At 39.4% G+C, this 18,026-nt stretch overlaps 1 protein-coding gene across 17 annotated transcripts in view; it reads left to right on the forward strand.

Annotated features, from left to right (window-relative positions):
* Positions 1-18,026, forward strand: part of TRIP12 (thyroid hormone receptor interactor 12) — a 144,598-nt gene that overhangs the window by 84,304 nt on the left and 42,268 nt on the right. For all 17 annotated transcript variants that reach the window (XM_060106771.1, XM_060106770.1, XM_060106773.1 and 14 more), the window contains 5 exons: positions 11,924-12,072; positions 15,127-15,162; positions 15,244-15,339; positions 16,137-16,229; positions 16,425-16,586. In XM_060106771.1, coding sequence (XP_059962754.1) covers positions 11,924-12,072; positions 15,127-15,162; positions 15,244-15,339; positions 16,137-16,229; positions 16,425-16,586 — 536 coding nt within the window. The remainder of the gene's footprint in view (positions 1-11,923; positions 12,073-15,126; positions 15,163-15,243; positions 15,340-16,136; positions 16,230-16,424; positions 16,587-18,026) is intronic.

Genomic DNA, 18,026 nt, shown 5'->3' on the forward strand with positions numbered 1-18,026 from the left:
CATTTTTAAAAATTGAAGTATAGTTGATTTACAATGTTGTGTTAATTCCTGCTGTACAGCAAAGTGACTCAGTTTTATATATATACACACACACACATTCTTTTTTATTTCATCGATAATATTTCCATAGAATCAGTAGGCTATTTGCAGACTTCAGTCTTGATTAATTTCTAAATTTCTGAAGTGTTACTGAAGGTTGTTAACTCTGACCTTACAAATAAATTTGTACTTGTATAATTTTCCATCAAATATTCTAAGTTTAAAAAAAATGCAATGTGTATACATGTACTCATATTATGTGTACTTGTACTTGAGGATTTTAAGAAGCAGCTGGTATTTTCTTTTTAATTTTTGAATTTGATTTTGTTTTTTTATATAGCAGGTTCTCATTAGTTATCCATTCTATACATATTAGTATATACACATCAATCCCAATCTCCCAATCCATCCCACCCCCACCCCCCCTGCCACTTCCCCACCTTGGTGTCCATACATTTGTTCTCTACATCTGTATCTCTATTTCTGCCCTGCAAACCGGTTCATCTGTACCTCTACCATTTTTCTAGGTTCCATATATATGCGTTAATACACGATATTTGTTTTTCTCTTTCTGACTTACTTCACTCTGTATGACAGTCTCTAGATCCATTCACGTCTCTACAAATGACCCAATTTCGTTCCTTTTTATGGCTGAGTAATATTCCATTGTATATATGTACCACATCTTCTTTATCCGTTTGTCTGTCGATGGGCACTTAGGTTGCTTCCATGACCTGGCTATTGTAAATAGTGCTGCAGTGAACATTGGGGTGCATGTGTCTTTTTGAATTATAGTTTTCTCTGGGTATATGCCCAGTAGTGGGATCACTGGGTCATATGGTAATTCTATTTTTCACTTTTGTTTTTGTTGTGGTACGCGGGCCTCTCACTGTTGTGGCCTCTCCCGCTGCGGAGCACAGGCTCCGGACATACAGGCTCAGCGGCCATGGCTCACGGGCCCAGCCACTCCGCGGCATGTGGGATCTTCCTGGACCGAGGCACGAACCCTTGTCCCCTGCATTGGCAGGCGGACTCTCAACCACTGTGCCACCAGGGAAGCCCTATTTTTCGTTTTTTAAGGAACCTCCATACTGTTCTCCATAGTGACTGTATCAATTTACATTCCCACCGACAGTGCAAGAGGGTTCCCTTTTCTCCACACCCTCTCCAGCATTTGTTGTTTGTAGATTTTCTGATGATGCCCATTCTGACTGTGTGAGGTGATACCTCATTGTAGTTTTGATTTGCATTTCTCTAATAATTAGCGATGTTGAGCAGCTTTTCATGTGCTTCTTGGCCATCTGTATGTCTTCTTTGGAGAAATGGCTATTTAGGTCTTCTGCCCATTTTTGGATTGGGTTGTTTGTTTTTTTTAATATTGAGCTGCATGAGCTGTTTATATTTTTGGAGATTAATCCTTTGTCCGTTGATTCGTTTGCAAATATTTTCTCCCATTCTGAGGCAGCTGGTATTTTTGTTTTTGTTTTGTTTTGCTTTGCTTTTGCTGCCCTGATACTCATCTCTCAAATAACAGCCTCCTGCAAAGTTCTCGAGAACCCTTGAGCATGGATTTTTATTCAGTGTTGTTTATTAGGCACTGGGATTGTACAGAGTCATGAATAGGATAATAAGCAGAGTTGTTTCCCACGTGGAAGCTTCCCTGTTAGAGAGTGGCCCTGGAAATAATTAACAAGACAATTACTATAAGTAAGATTTCAGGTTGTGTCAATGCAGTGAAGGAAAACAAAGCAGAGTTAGGAAGGCGTTTGTTGGTGTGATGATAGGCTGGTTAAAGAAACCTTTTCTGAGGTGATTTTGTGGAGAACAAAATAGAGTGAGAAAACCAGCTCTGCAGGGATCGGAGGGAAAGAGAAAGTGCAAGGCCGCAGGTGGAAATGAGTTTGTCGTGCTCAGGAGACAGCAGGAGGGGCCTATGGACAGTGACAGGAGAGAGTGGTAGAAGGTGAACTCTGAGAGCTGTAGGTGCTTGCCAGGTCATGTTGGACCTTTGCAGGCCAGCAGCAAGTGTGGGATTTAAACTAAGGGTAATCAGGATTTATCCGTATTATGAAAAAGATCCAACATACACAAAAGTTGAGAGTATTAGTGTAGTATAATAACAACCATGAACCCATCAATAATTATCGATCCACGTGACCTGACCATTGTTTCATTTATATCCTCAGTTGTTCTCCCCACTCCCAAGTTTATTTTTTTAACTTTTTCCATTTGCATATATTTAAATTTATGTCTGTAAAAATAAGGACATAACTACAGTACTGTCTAAAAAAGTTTATATTAAGAAAATCCTTACTAAGTATCCAGAATTCAAATGTTCCAGTCCTCACATAAACACATTTTAAAAACTTTGATTTAACTGATGGCAAAGTATAGATCATATATTTTTTTTAAAGCAAAATGTACAAAATGTATTATTACTAACTCTATTTTTGTCATACACTGGCAACCTCTTTAACATCGAGAAAGACTAGGTGTTGTAAATTAGGACTCATTTGTCCATTATATACACAGCAAAGTGAAACAAAATGCAGGAACATAAAAAAGACAATGGTTAATCTTCCTTCACTATAAAAACACTGGCACAGAGCTCTTTGCACTTCCTTCTCCTCCCCCCAACCTTGAACCAGTGCACAAACAAACACAGTGCATACTGCGTACTGTTCAAAAAGGTGGTTTGGCCACCCCTCCCCCGCCAAAACAACAGATACGAATTTTAACAAAAAGATATTTACAAAATGTCTTTTTACTACCTCTACTTTGAACATATATCAGGCACTTTGGAACATCTAGAAAGACTAGATATTTCAAAAAAGTACTTATTGTCAACTACATACACAGTAGTAAGGAGTAAAATGCACACACGAAACAATGGTTCTAATATGCAAATGTCTTCTAAATGTGACCAGGCTGGCACAGAACCTTCTTTTCTTCCTCCTCAACGTCTTCCATTCCATGTCCTCTAACCCACTGAACAAACGTGGACCTCTGTGGCTCCTGATGTCGCCTCTAGAGGTGGTCAAACAACTCCATTTCGAAAAGTCATTTCCAGAAGACATTTCTTTTCTACGGTTTTTTTAAAGAAACAAATGGGCATTTACAAGACATGGGACTTTAACTCTGTCATACGTCGGCAACCTCTTCACATCCAGAAGGCCTATATGTAGCGAAAAGTTATCTTTCGAAAGGTTGGGGGGAAAGTTGAGAGCAGCTTTTTCATATTATATACACAGGCCTTCTATAAACGGCCAGTAAATCTTCCCAAAGGGTGGCGGGCACTTCCTATTGGCCGCATGTGGTACGTTATTCTACCATTTCTATCTTCCGACATCAAGGTCTTGGTAGAACGAAGACCAGCCGCCCAATGACCCGCTAATGTTCCACCCATCGTCGACCGGGGTTCCGCTCACTTTCCGGGCTCGTTAAGGCCTTTGTCCGTCGTTGTCCGGACGAGGTGAGGTCTCGTCCAACTGGGGCAGAGAGGTCACCTCAGGTCCCGGATCCGCGCGGGCTTCAAGGCCTAAGGGTGGCTGAGCTGGCGTCCATATAGACCCCCCCCTTCCCAGGCCCTCCGCGGCGTTCCAGTGGCCGCCATTCTTCTCGTCCTGCCACGCCCGATGCCCAGAGGCCCAACGTTCGCCTAACCCCTGCAGCGTGGAGTCAAGAGACCCGGCGGTGGGCGGGATCTGGGCTCCGAGGGGCCGCCGCCATTAGGTCGCGGAGGTGGGGGTGGAGGAGCAGTTCGTTGCTGCTTCCAGGCTCGGGCCCTGCCAGTGGGCGGCTGCTGCGAGGGCTCTGGGGCTCGGCAAGACACAGCCTGAGCCTGTCCCGGGGGCCCCCCAGTTCACGTGCCGACCGGAGGCCGGAGGGCCTGGAGGGCCCCGGGCTAGAAGGCTGCGATCCTCTTCTCACCGCGCTCTCTGCTGGAACTCTAGATCATATTTTTTTTTTTTTTTTTTTTTTTTTTGTGGTACGTGGGCCTCTCACTGTTGTGGCCTTTCCCGTTGCGGAGCACAGGCTCCAGAAGCGCAGACTCAGAGGCCATGGCTCACGGGCCTAACCGCTCCACGGCATGTGGGATCTTCCCAGACCAGGGCTCGAACCCGTGTCCCCTGCATCGGCAGGCGGACTCTCAACCACTGCGCCACCAGGGAAGCCCTCTAGATCATATTTTTAATGTGTGTGCTTTTCTATTTTTTAAGAGAAATTTGATTTCATTTATTTTTCCACTTCATTTATTTTGGGGGAGAAGGCTGGGAAGAAAAATTGTTGCAGAGCTACCCAAGAGTATTAGCATTAAACATTGGAAATCCACATTAACGCTTGACTATTGCACATGAAATGAATATAAACGATAGACTAGAACCAGAGTAGAAAACAGTGACACCCCCCCATGCCCATGACCCAGCTTCAGCAATGCCTGCTTCATGGCCAGTGTGTCTTTACATCCACCAACATCCCTCCTCTTGTATTAATTTGAAATGAATCCCAGACATTATGTAATTTTATCTATAAACATTTCATCATGTAGCTCAAGATAATGTCCCTTAAAACACACATACACATGCATGCATACATCCACATTACTATTATTATATCTGAAAAGGAAACCAGTAAATCCTTATTGATAGATACCCATTCAGTCAGATTTCCATTGTCTCAAATGGAAAAGTTAAAAAAAAAAAAAGTAAACTTCTTGTTAAACTGGTAGTTGGATCTAGAGGCTTTTTCAGGTTCAAGTTTGGTTCTTTATTTTCTTCCTCTGGTGAGGAAAGACTATGCAAAAGTGGTAGTGTTTTCTAATATTAGGAAGCCCACAAAGTCTAGACAACAGGGATTACAAATGAAAGTATTTCATATCTAATGATCAGTCTTCATTTATTAGAAGTAAAAGAAGTAATTTAGTTGAAATATATAAAGAATATCTCTCCCTTCTATTTGGTTATCCAGGAGAATAGTTGGTATAGGAAAAATATTTCCTACCCTTTATTTACCAGTTTTGCATCCTTCAAAGTGCTATTGTTTTAAGTATCATTGTCAGTTGGGTTGAGATGTGTTTTAGCCATTTCATTGATTTTCATTGATGATGAAATTGTCTAGTCATCCTCTGATCTTTCTGATGTGATCTCAGTAGTTTTTGATGCCCTCTTTGCTTTCTGATGAGCCAAGTTGAAGACCCCCTACCCCCCCACCTGAAATCAGGCATTGCCTCAGAGAGCCCTGGTTTTCTTTATAGGAAATGGTATTTAGATTCCACAGTCTGGGCTGTTGGCATATTTGCTACTGGGTTGATAATTGTTGTTAGACACTTTTAATGGACAAAAGTAGGAAATAATTGTATTTAATCTTTTAAGATTAAAAATCATGAGTTCATACTGACACTGCCAATTCACATTCAGGGCTGCAGGGGTTTTATTTATCTTGTATCTTTCCCTCGTGCCAAGAGTTTCAGTTCCCAGTGATAACATAGTCATTTATTTGCTTTATCCTACAGTACAAAATTCCAGCCTAACACCAAAAATAGTATTACTGAGAAAGTTTTAATTTTGTAACAGTTCTTTTTTTGTTCTTGGGATATATCTCACTTTGTGGTCATTTTTTTGTATTTTAGAGTCACTTGAAATAATTCTTTACATTCATGCCGCCAGGCTGGTTTGGCGCATTTGCTTTATTTTGCTTTTAATTTTTAGGGATTGTAGTCTTCCTTTTATAATTTGTTATATTTACATGGTTCCTGAAGTCAAATCTACAAATTTTTAAAAGTCTTATCTTTTGCTATCCCTTTAGCCTGTTTCCTCCTCCCACACAAATAACCTTTGTAAGTTTGTGGCCTGTCCTTTTGTTATTTACTTAAGAAAACAAAAACAAATCTGTATTATCTACTTCACACACACTGACTTTCTTAGATAAGAGTAGTAAATTTTACATACTTTGCCTTGCTTTTAACAGTATGTTTTGGTGTTCACTTTTCATAGCTGCTGTGCGCATCAGGCACATGCGCAGAGAGAGAGAGAAAGAGAGATTCCCCATTCCTTTTGTAAAGCTGCCACAGTGCTGCAGTGTGTGGATGTACAGTTTATTTTGCCAGTCTCCTGTTGGACATTTGGGTTATTTCCAGTCTTCGTTGTATTGCAGTGAAATACAGCTTTCCTGTTTTTACCTGTGTTATCTTCAGGATAGATTTTTAGAAGGGAGATTGCTGTGTAAAGGGTAAATGCATACAACATTTTGGCAGATGTTGTACATCAGCCTCTTTTGGAGATTATAATGCATATCCTTGGCTTATTATATATAGCCTACCATATAGTAATACGTTATCATATCCCAAACAGTGCAACCACCTTACAGCAGTTTAACTCTTTTTCTCCTGCCATCCTTTATGCTGTTGTTTAGTTTTACTTACACATGTGCTATAAACACAATAAGACAATTGTTGTTTTAGAACATCCATATTCTTTTATTTTTGCCCACATATATACCATTTCCAGTATTCTTAATTCTTTCCTGAAGTCCCTTTCTTCTATCAGGATTGTTTCCCTTCAGCCTAAAGAACTTTTTTTATATAGTGAGTGACTGCTAGTAATGATTTCTCTCTGCTTTTGTTGGAGAAATCCTTGATTTGCCTTAATTTTTTTAACATTTTTATTGGAGTGTAATTGCTTTACAGTGTTGTGTTAGTTTCTGCTGTATAACAGAGTGAATCAGCTATGCGTATACATATATCCCCATATCCCCTCCCTCTTGCACCTCCCTCCCACCCTCCCTATCCCACCCCTCTAGGTGGTCCCAAAGCACCGAGCTGATGTCCCTGTGAGCTTATGTCCCTGTGCTACGCGGCTGCTTCCCACTAGCTAGCTGTTTTACATTTGGTAGTGTGTATATGTCAGTGCGACTCTCTCACTTCCTCCCAAGTCCATTCTCTACGTCTGCGTCTTTGTTTCTGTTCTGCCCCTAGGTTCTTCAGAACCATTTTTTTTTAAGATTCCATATATATGTGTTATGCCTTAATTTTTAAAAGGTAATTTCCCCAGGTGTAAAATCTCATATTAGCACTTTGTAATGCTCTTCTGGTTTCCATAGTTTCTGTTTAAAAGTCTTACTGTTACCCTTTCAAGGCAGTTCTTTTCTCCCAGCTTCTTTTAAGATTTGCTTTTTCAAACCATTATTAATTTTTAATAATTTGACTGTATTAGGCCTGTGTGACATTTTCTTTCATTTTTAATTTGCTTGGCTTTCACCGAGCCTTTGAATCTCTGAGTTGATAACTTTCATCAGCTTTGGAAGATTGTTGACCATTATGTCTTCATATATTGTTTCACTTATCTCATTATCTCTCCAAATATTCTCCTTCCTTTTCTTCTGGGAGTATCAAGATTGTACATATTCAGACTTTGGACTTGATCTACCATGTCTCTCTAGCTCTATTTTTGTTTTTGTTTTTCCCAGGTATTTCTTTTCCCCCCAGTTTGAAAACTTTCTGTTGACTGTATTTCAAATTCACTAATTCTTTTTTCTGCTGTCTTCTTCAGTATTTGGTTAAACTCATCAATGAATTTTAAATTTCAGATACTGTGTTTTCCAGTTCTAGACAGTTCTTTGATTTTTAAAAATAGATTGAAACTGTTGAAATTCTTTTTTTTCTATTTATTCATTCATTCATTCGTTCATTCATTCATAGCTGCATTGGGTCTTCGTTGCTGCACGCGGGCTTTCTCTAGTTGCCGTGAGCAGGGGCTACTCTTCGTTGCAGTGCACGGGCTTCTCATTGGGGTGACTTCTCTTGTTGCGGAGCGCGGGCTCAGTAGTTGTGGCACGTGGGCTCAGTAGTTGTGGCTTGCGTTCTCTAGAACACAGGCTCAGCAGTTGTGGTGCACGGGCCTAGTTGCTCCGCGGCATGTGGGATCTTCCTGGACCAGGGATTGAACCTGTGTCCCCTGCACTGGCAGGTAGATTCTTAACCTTGCACCGCCAGGGAAGTCCCACTGTTGACATTCCTTACATTCTTACCCATTTTGTCCATCCATGCTTATATTTTCCATTTATTAATCATAGTTATAGAATATACTTACTTTATAATTTTAGGGGTGTTAGTCTGCTTCTGTTGTCTCTTTTCCCCTTTTTTTTTTTTTTTTTTGCGGTACGCGGGCTTCTCACTGTTGTGGCCTCTCCCGTTGCGGAGCACAGGCTCCAGACGTGCAGGCTCAGCAGCCGTGGCTCACGGGCCCAGCCGCTCCGCGGCACGTGGGATCTTCCCAGGCCGGGGCACGAACTCGCGTCCGCTGCATCGGCAGGCGGACTCTCAACCACTGCGCCACCAGGGAAGCCCTCTTTTCCCCTTTTGATTGTTAGTCACATATTCCTCTGCCTCTTCATATGTCTGGTAATTGATTATGTGAACTGAAGAGACCCCAAGGGATGTTTCCAGTGAGTGTTCCTCTTTTTCTGTGTTAAAGGGTCAGAAGCTGATCACTTTGCTCTAGTCAGGGCTTTAGCTTGTTTTGACCGAGTTATAATTTTTTTTATGACTCATTTCATCTCTAGCTCATCCCTGTTTCTCTGTTGTAACCCTACCAGGGTTTTTCTGTGTGTTTGTTTGTTTTGTTTTTTTTAATTTGGCTGCACTGTGCGGCTTGTGGGATCTTAGTTCCCCAGCCAGGGATTGAACCCAGGCCCTCGGCAGAGGAAGCTCAGAGTCCTAACCACTGGACCACCAGGGAACTCTGTCTCCCAGGGTTTTTTTTTGATTGAGAACCTTGCAAGTCTGTCTACTTAGACTTTCTGTTCTTTATGCAGTTTCACAATGTGGCAGATGTCTTGAAGGTAGGGCACTGGCTGTGTATGAGTCAGGCCTCCTCCCTCTGTGGGGACTTTGTCCTCTGAGCACCCTGAGACTGCAGGAGTTTTCATTGTGTCTTACCAAAACTTCTGACTCAACCCCCAGCCCTCTTCACAGCTTCAGAACTCAGCAAATGTCCAGTGGGGTCGATTCAATTGAACACATCAGCCTCCTGTGATTCCCTGAAAGGCTGTGGGTTCACTTTCGCTCTGTATCAGCAGTTGGCAAACTACTGCCCAAGGGCCAAATCGGCCTTCTCTTTATTTTGATATAGGCTGTGAACTAAAAGTGTTTTTAAATGGCTGAAAACGTTTTAAAATTATTGTTTTGTGACTTGAAAATTAAATGAAATTCAAATTTCAGTGTCTGAAAATGAAGTTTGATTGGAATATAGCCATGCTCAGGTTATGTACTGGCTGTGTGTGCTTTTGTGCCACAGTGCCAGTCGGTCGAGTAGTGGCAGCAGTGACCTTGTGATCTGCAGAACCCAAAATATTTACTCTCTGGCTCTTTGTAGAAGATGTTTGCCTACCAACCCCTGATGTACGATAGTGGTTTTCAGAGTGTGGCCTGTAAATTCCAAGCTAGTTCCTGAGATCCTTACATTGAATTCATAAGGCCAAGACTGATAATAACTACTAAGGTCTTTCCTTTTCTACTTTGTTCATGTTTGAACTAAAAGTGAAAAAGCTATTGTGGGTGTAAAACTGCTGGTGCCTTAACTAGAGTCAAGGCAGTGGCACCAGACTATTGGCAGGTATTTTATTTTTCATTGTCACATGATCCTAGTAAAAAACTCCATGTTTACATAAGGATGCGCTTCCAAAACAAAGTCATTCATTTTGTCTTTACTAACGCGTCCATGTCTTTTAAATAGTCTTTGTGGCAAAGTAGGCCCGTTTTTCCATACTCATCTCTGGTAAGCTAGTTTCTCGGCTTGGAAGGGGGAGCCAGGGGTGAGCGCGCAGCTCTCTCATTCAGCCTGGCGCTCAGGCCGTTTGCAACGACAGCAGCAAAACAGTGCTACTCGCCACTGTATTTTGTTGCTGTTGTTTTGGAAAATTGTGATCTTTTTTACAAGTTTTTGTTTATATTAATATGTAATGAATTAACCAAGTATTTCAAAATGTTTCTCTTTTAGTTCCAGGCACATTCTATAAATAACAGTAGATCTAAACCACACACAAGGGGTCTCGGTAATTTTCAGGAGTATAAAATTACCCTTAAAACCAAAACTGACTGATCTGTATGAGGTGGTTTCTCTTCACATGTCAGAGGAAATTAATGGCAGTGACTTTTTGTTGTCATTTTGCCTAAGGTCCTTTTAGGAACATCCCAGAAGTCCAGTGGTATTCATGATGATTTGTTTGAGCATGCTGAAATGATCCATGTGCTTAGACCTGTCAGCCTCAGTGTTGATAGAGCATCCAACGACTTGCATCAGTTTTTCCTATTTTTGGTGGTGGTTATTAGGGTATACTGTTTGAACTATATCATTCTTTAAAAACAAATCTAGAAGCAGCTGAAGATTCTTTTGTTTTCATAGTTACTTTCCCTTCATTTTCTTCTTCCTTCCACATTATTTCAACACAAAAATGTTAAGCCTGCCCTAACTGGAACTGATAGTATTTAGTTTGAAAACTTTAAAGATGGTGTCCCTTTGAATTGTGAATGTCTTGCAGTGTATTTTTGGACAGACTTTTAATTATGGTCAAGGGAGTTAGGCAGTGATAGTTTTGCAGTTCATTAGCCACAGCCTTAAATAATAGAGAAAACAGACCTTGTCAGGATTATTGTGTATCCCTTTAAGGTTTATGCCCTCCCAGAAGATCATTGATGCTTAATTGGGAAAAAAATTTTTTGATGTTCATATGAATTCCACATTCATTGACAGTTTCCAAACATATATCATTTCTAAGCATTTCAGTACTTATTGGAAAATATCCAAACAATACAAACAATAAACTGAAAAGGTCTCAGAAGGGAAAGGACTTGAAAGTAACCTCAGGTATAAGTTTATAAGCATTAATGGAGTTGATCATGGTTGCAAGAAAGAGGGTGTCCAGGAAAATTTGAAACACATTTGTAGACTTTATTTTTGAGCGTCTTACTCGGTTTATTGACAACTTATTTACTGTGGTAGTTGAGCCTTAGCATTTTTCAAATGTTTGGGCGATGGAATTGGCCCTTAAAAGTAGAAGTACTCTAAAGCACTGTGATAGCAGCATCTGCACATGAAATGAGAGGAGGTGAAAAGGCCAGTCTTTTGCTGTTTTTAGAAAATATTTCATTCTTTTCATTCCCTTTTGTGAGATGCATTGTTCTGTTTGTCTTTATTTCCTTGCCCTTTTCACTGTTACTTGGATTCCATTTATTCTGATGGAGGTATTTAGAGGTATATAACATTTCCTTTGATGCCTGGGCATCATTGTTTGCCAGGTTTTTATTATTGCAGAAGGCTTTCTGCTTACTAGATATACATATTTTTGAAAGCATGTACGTTAAAGGTAGCAGTTCATATTAGTCTTATGGATATTAATTTTTGTTTCAGCTGTTAAATACCAATCAACTTCTCATTTAAAAAGATAAAACTTAAAAGAGAAAAATATAAATAACTGTGACATTACTTTATGGCAGAGTAAATCCAGCTAATTTAATTACGTCTTGAATAATCAGCAGCCTGTCTTAACACTGGTATAGACCTAGCCGTTTTTTTTTTTTTTTTTTTTTTTTGTGGTACGCGGGCTTCTCACTGTTGGGGCCTCTCCCGTTGCGGAGCACAGGCTCAGCGGCCATGGCTCACGGGCCCAGCCGCTCCGCGGCATGTGGGATCTTCCCGGACCGGGACATGAACCCGTGTCCCCTGCATCGGCAGGCGGACTCTCAACCACTGCGCCACCAGGGAAGTCCTAGACCTAGCCTTTAATTAGGATCCAAAGAAGAAAAGCAGCCAGCATGTAAAGTCACACTTAACACCTAGTAATAATATTAAGTGTTTAAAAATAATGATTTTTTTTTTTCCATGTGAAGGTTCTAAGGCCCAGCAGCTTCTGCAAGGACTACAAGCAAGCGACGAAAGCCAGCAACTCCAGGCAGTTATTGAGATGTGTCAATTATTGGTCATGGGAAATGAGGAGACACTGGGAGGGTTTCCTGTCAAGAGTGTTGTTCCAGCTTTGGTAAGAGAGTTTTCCCCTCGTTTTATCCCAGTCATCCTCTGAATGCTGCCCGTTTTTTTTTTTTTTTTTTTTTTTTTTACTAAATAACATGATTATTGTCGTTAAGAATTTTAAAATAGGATAGAACTAAGAGATAGTAGAGTGTGGCTTAGTGCTTTTATTTCATGCTTTATAGAGATTGTGCGTGACTGCTAATGAGTAAAATTTCTAAATCATTTCTTTTTTTTTTATAAATTTATTTTTTATTTTAATTTTATTTTTGGCTGCATTGGGTCTTCGTTGCTGTGCGCAGGCTTTCTCTAGTTGCGGTGAGCGGGGGCTGCTCTTCGTTGCAGTGCACGGGCTTCTCCTTGTGGTGGCTTCTCCTGTTGCAGAGCATGGGCTCGAGGCGCGCAGGCTTCAGTAGTTGTGGCACACGGGCTCAGTAGTTGTGGCACACGGGCTCAGTTGCTCCGCAGCATGTGGGATCTTCCCGGACCAGTACTTGAACCTGTGTCCCCTGCATTGGCAGGCGGATTCTTAACCACTGTGCCACCAGGGAAGCCCTAAACCATTTCTTGATGAATAGTTATGCTATCTTTGATACTTGAATGGCTACGTGGTTTTAAATTTTAAGTTGTTAGCCCCATCAGGTGATACCTTGACGTACTATGCAAAACTTACATGCTTTTTTCTTTTAAACTGGTGATTCACAGGACAATAACAAGCAGCTCACTTGTGGGTTCTGTTTGTGGGCCATCAAGGTTTCATGCTTGATAGCAGTGTGCATGGCAGAGCAGTCAAGCCAGAACACCACATGGATCCTCCAGCTAAAAAAAAAGGTTTTATGTTAAGCAAAAACAAAAGAAACAAAACAGTACTCAACAATAGAAAAACAGTTTTTAAAATCTTTTAATGATTTTTCAACACAGTTGTGAGTTGATATTTAGAATTTATTAATATCTTAATCTCTTAAGCTTTTTAATGTGAAAACAACAGGAAGAGAAATTGCCATTACTAAATGTAGGCCCTTGAGCATAATACATCTTTCAAGTAGTGGCTTGGTAATTTTCTCAATGCCAGATTAAAGAAATTGGCTATAATTTAAGATTAAAATTAAGTCTGAATGAAATAGTAACAAAAGACTAACATAAGCATGAATACACATTTATAGTGTATTTTACCTTGGAAGCTAAATATCATTCAAGTCTTTGTTTACACATCTAGTAAAGTTGACAAAAATGAAACTGTGATTGGAGTATCAGATTGTCTCATTTGATCACATTATCACATTATGGAGAGAGCTGAGTGAAGACCAGTCAAATACAAGATGACATAGTCTTTATTCGGCCTGTTCTTATTTGTTGGATGGCTCTGCTCTGGCAGGAAGTGATAAAGGATAGAGCAGTCTCTTTACCTTGTGCCATGCAGACCTCCTGGTAACAAAGGCTAGCTCTCAAGTCTTACCAGTTCTACTCTACAGGTTTGCATATTAATTTTTTAATGTTTCTTGAAAGCAGTATTAGCCTTTGTACTCTGACATTTACCTATGTTTATATTCATGCTCAAATTATTGATTTCTTCAGTAGCTGGCTTTTATGACCTGAATTAAACTTCCTTGTTTGGTTTTGTTCATTTAAAAATAAATAGTAACAAAGGACTAGGTTTACCATGTACTTATCTTTGTTAAACTGCAGTTTTTATTGGTTAAATAAAGAAGTTGTTAAATCTAGGCAGAAACATTAGCATAATCCAATTTTCTTAATTTGCTGGTGGTATTGATTAGATTTAAGTACTTGGCAGACCTGCACAAGTCAGCTCATGCTGTTAATAATGAATTGTCCAGATTTATCTTTCATCACAGTTGAATATTATAAATATATATCCATCAATCACCATACACCTGTGTGACCATAAACAGTCATTTTTGGTGAAGAATCTGTTTACAGCAGTTCTTCCCAAATGTGGTATTACAAGGTTCATTCCACCTTAAAGAATTGGAGAACTCACTACTCTTTCTGTTAGCATAACAACCACTTTAATTTAGAGTAGGTGTTTTATAAGTGACTGATTTGTAGGTGATTTGAGACAGAGTGTGCACGCTTGTGCATGTGTGTGTGTGTTTATGTTGTGTGTTTAACAAAAACAGTTATCAGGATCTCTGGTATATAGATATATTTTACCAAGCATAATTCAGAGCTGAGAAGACATTCATATGAAATGAATATTGCATTAGGATATCTGACGTACATTTAATTGAAAGGTACTTTACAGCTTAAATTCAATGCATTTAAAATTTCCATTGAACTAGAAGACAGTGAATGATTGTCTCTTTCCCCAGGTAGGAAATTTCTTTGGTAGCTTTGGCTGCTTCAGGAAGATGGAGTGTATATCTGTAGTAGTTTTGCATCCCCTCCTTTGAAAAACATGGTTAAAATCTGCTTAAGTCTTTCCCACAAGAAAAACTAAAATAAAATCAGATGTTTAGACTAACTCATGCATTTATAAAATAATTATATTACTTTGAGTTTTAATTAGCACATAATTCATTTTTGATGTGATCAGTATCGTGTTTAAATCCTATACTACTCTGTACTTTACAGCTGAGTTAAATGGTGCTTCGCTCAACTTTTAGAGAAGCTAATTTACAAGAGTTGAAGCTATGATATTGAATCTGTACTGATAGTTGTTAATTTAACAAATGTCAGTGCATTGCTGGTCTGTTTACTTAAGTATAGTACTTATTGACACCTGTTAAGCCCTCAGTGACATGTTAATGGGCTTCTGAATGGGGGAATAGAGGCACCAGGAGGGTTGGCTGTAAGCAGCAGGAAGGCTGTGCGTTTGACCTGGATCATTGGTGATGATTATCCCAAGTCAGTGCTTCAGTGTATGTGTCATGCCCTCCTAAGCATAATCATTTCTTGTGTATGCATGCTAGGTTTTAACTTGATATTATTTTTGTATGGTAAAATTCTTGGATCATACAGTTCTGTTTCAGTTGAAGTAGAAGAAATACTTCTAGGACTTCTAAGAATATAGCTTCTAATACTTTGTTATCATCTTTTTAAACAGATAACATTACTGCAGATGGAGCATAATTTTGATATTGTAAGTATGTACTATGTTTTTAAAAACCATTCCAAATTTAAACTTTGAGTTTTTATTGAGTAAAAATGACTTCTTTTCTAGATGAACCACGCTTGTCGAGCCTTAACATACATGATGGAAGCACTTCCTCGATCATCTGCTGTTGTAGTAGATGCAATTCCTGTCTTTTTAGAAAAGGTAATCCTACTTTTGCCCAACTTGTTCGAAAGCAGGCATAGGGGAATCAAGTTGAGAACTCTTGACTGTTGAATTCTAAAGTAGTATATCAAATTGTGAGGCCACATTAAAAGGCATTTTTTAGCATCCATTATCTAACTAAAGTATATTTTTTAGCCAAGGTTCCAGAAAAATGTTTTATGTCTAGCAGAGCGGCAGTTTAAAGTTGATGCTAATAAAGCATTTGTAAAAATCAACCCAGTATTATAATTTTTTAATAATAGGAATTACTGCCTTAGTATAAAATCTTTCAGTGAAGAACTTAAAGCACTTGATTAAAAATAATCTCATTATTTCTAGAAAACATCCCAGTGAGGTTGATAGCTATTTATACCCTCGTTTTACAGCTGAGAAGGCTGAGACAGAGTGCCTTGCTCAAGGTCATAGCACAGTAAAATTTGCGTTATCTGATAACTTTGGAATATGGTATAAAGTTTAAAACTTGATTTTTAAAATTTGTTGTATAAACCAACCCATTTATTTTAAATATGAAGATTTAAAGTTATATAATTGAATTTAGTTTATTCTCTATGTAAAACATATTTTTCAATACCTTTAAAGTAGTTGGAAGGAAAAGAAAAGTATTGCCAGTATGTTTGGCTGAAGCGCATAAATCGCTGGTTTCCTATGGTGGGTTTCAGGTTAGCGGCAGTATAGATGGATGGAAATTAGAGAAAGTGTTGTTTATTCATGTCAAAGATGAGCAACGAGTAAAAACCTGAATGATAACCTTAAGTTTCCTGTTTATATGTTCCCAGCTGCAAGTTATTCAGTGTATTGATGTGGCAGAGCAGGCCTTGACAGCCTTGGAGATGTTATCACGTAGGCACAGTAAAGCCATTCTACAGGCAGTAAGTGTTGTTACTGAAGGACTGTATTTCGTTTAATGTTGGATTTTAGATCCACATTTGTATCAGTTCCTAGATTGCCGTCTCTATAAGGTACGCATGCTGTTTACAAGTGATGTGCTAGACTTTTAGTAGGCTTCTTTTTTTAATTGCTGATAAAAGGGTATTTCTTGGCTTTAACAGTTTCCTATATTTTAGGGTGGTTTGGCAGACTGCTTGCTGTATCTAGAGTTCTTCAGCATCAATGCCCAACGGAATGCACTAGCAATTGCAGCCAATTGCTGCCAGAGTATCACGCCAGATGAATTTCATTTTGTGGCAGATTCCCTCCCACTGCTAACCCAAAGGCTAACCCACCAGGTAAAACATAAACCTATTTTATGTATCATAAAACATTTTTATTACATTTTTTTAAATGCTAATTTCAACTAGAGCCTTACATCTTCCAACTGGATATGTAACTTGGAAATGTTCTGATCTGTGTTTTTCCTGTTACCTAGTCATGTACTGTATATTAGGTTATTTTATGAAATTTCAGTGGATTTACCCAAATGAATAGTACTTCTTCGTTTATGATATCTTCAACCATTTTGACTTTAGGGGTAAATTTATCATTTCAGCAAACACTGAGTGTTTCCTATGTAATATGATCAGAATTTCCTTTTAGAAAGATCACCGTTTCCTGAAAGGTATTGGGTTAGGGAGGCAAGACTAGGAGGGTATGGGTTAAGATCAGAAGAGAGATGAGACTAGGTATGTGCCAGATAGAAATGAAATAAGAAATGCAGACTGCAGCTGTCTGGGGTTGGAGAAGAACAGGAGCAATTAGGAGACGGAATCAGTGGGCCTGGTGTTGCAGTATGAGAAGTAGAGCTTATAGAGCCCCTGGTGGAGGACAGTTCGTGAGTTAAGCTTCGAGATTTTAGAGAAATTGAATTTTCTTGTAATGTTTCAAAGTGTTGTTATTGCTAAAGAGCTTTTTAGAGATCTGACTTTAAGTCACCTTTACAAAGTGTGCTTAAAATCTTCTTGGGGAAAATTAGGTACATAAAATATACAGGCATACCTCGGAGATACTGTGGGTTCAGTTCTGACCACTGCAGTAAAGCGAAATATCACAATAAAGCGAGTCACAAGAAGTTTTTGGTTTCCTAGTGCATATGAAAGTTCTTTTTACACTATAATATAGTCGCCCCAACCCCCAGGCGACAGACCGGTAGCGGTGGCCTCTGGCAAGCGTCATCTGTATTTACAGCCGCTCCCCATTGCTCTCAGTACCGCCTGAGCTCCACCTCCTGTCAGGTCAGTGGTGGCATTAGATTCTTATAGGACCATGAACTGTACTGTGAACTGCACATGTGAGGGATCTAGATCATGAGCTCCTTATGAGAATTCAATGCCTGATGACCTGAGGTGGAGCTGAGTCGGTCCCATCACCCCCAGATGGAACCATATAGTTGCAGGAAAACAAGCTCAGGGCTCCCATTGATTCTGCATTATGGTGAGTTGTATAATGATTTCATTATATATTACAGTGTAATAATAATAGAAAGAAATAAAGTGCACAGTAAGTGTAATAAGCTTGAATCATCCCGAAACACGCCCCCCCCCCCAAATCTGTGGAAAAATTGTCTTCCATGAAACTGGTCCCTGGTGCCAAAAAGGTTGGGGACCGCTGATGTAGTGTATTAAGTGCGCAATAGCATTGTGTCTAAAAAAAAAAAAAACAATGAACATACCTTAATTAAGAAATCCTTCATTGTTAAAAAATGCTAACCATCATTTGATCCTTCAGGGACT

Source organism: Mesoplodon densirostris, chromosome 8 (genome assembly GCF_025265405.1).
Source record: "Mesoplodon densirostris isolate mMesDen1 chromosome 8, mMesDen1 primary haplotype, whole genome shotgun sequence".
NCBI classification, from domain to species: Eukaryota; Metazoa; Chordata; class Mammalia; order Artiodactyla; family Ziphiidae; genus Mesoplodon; species Mesoplodon densirostris.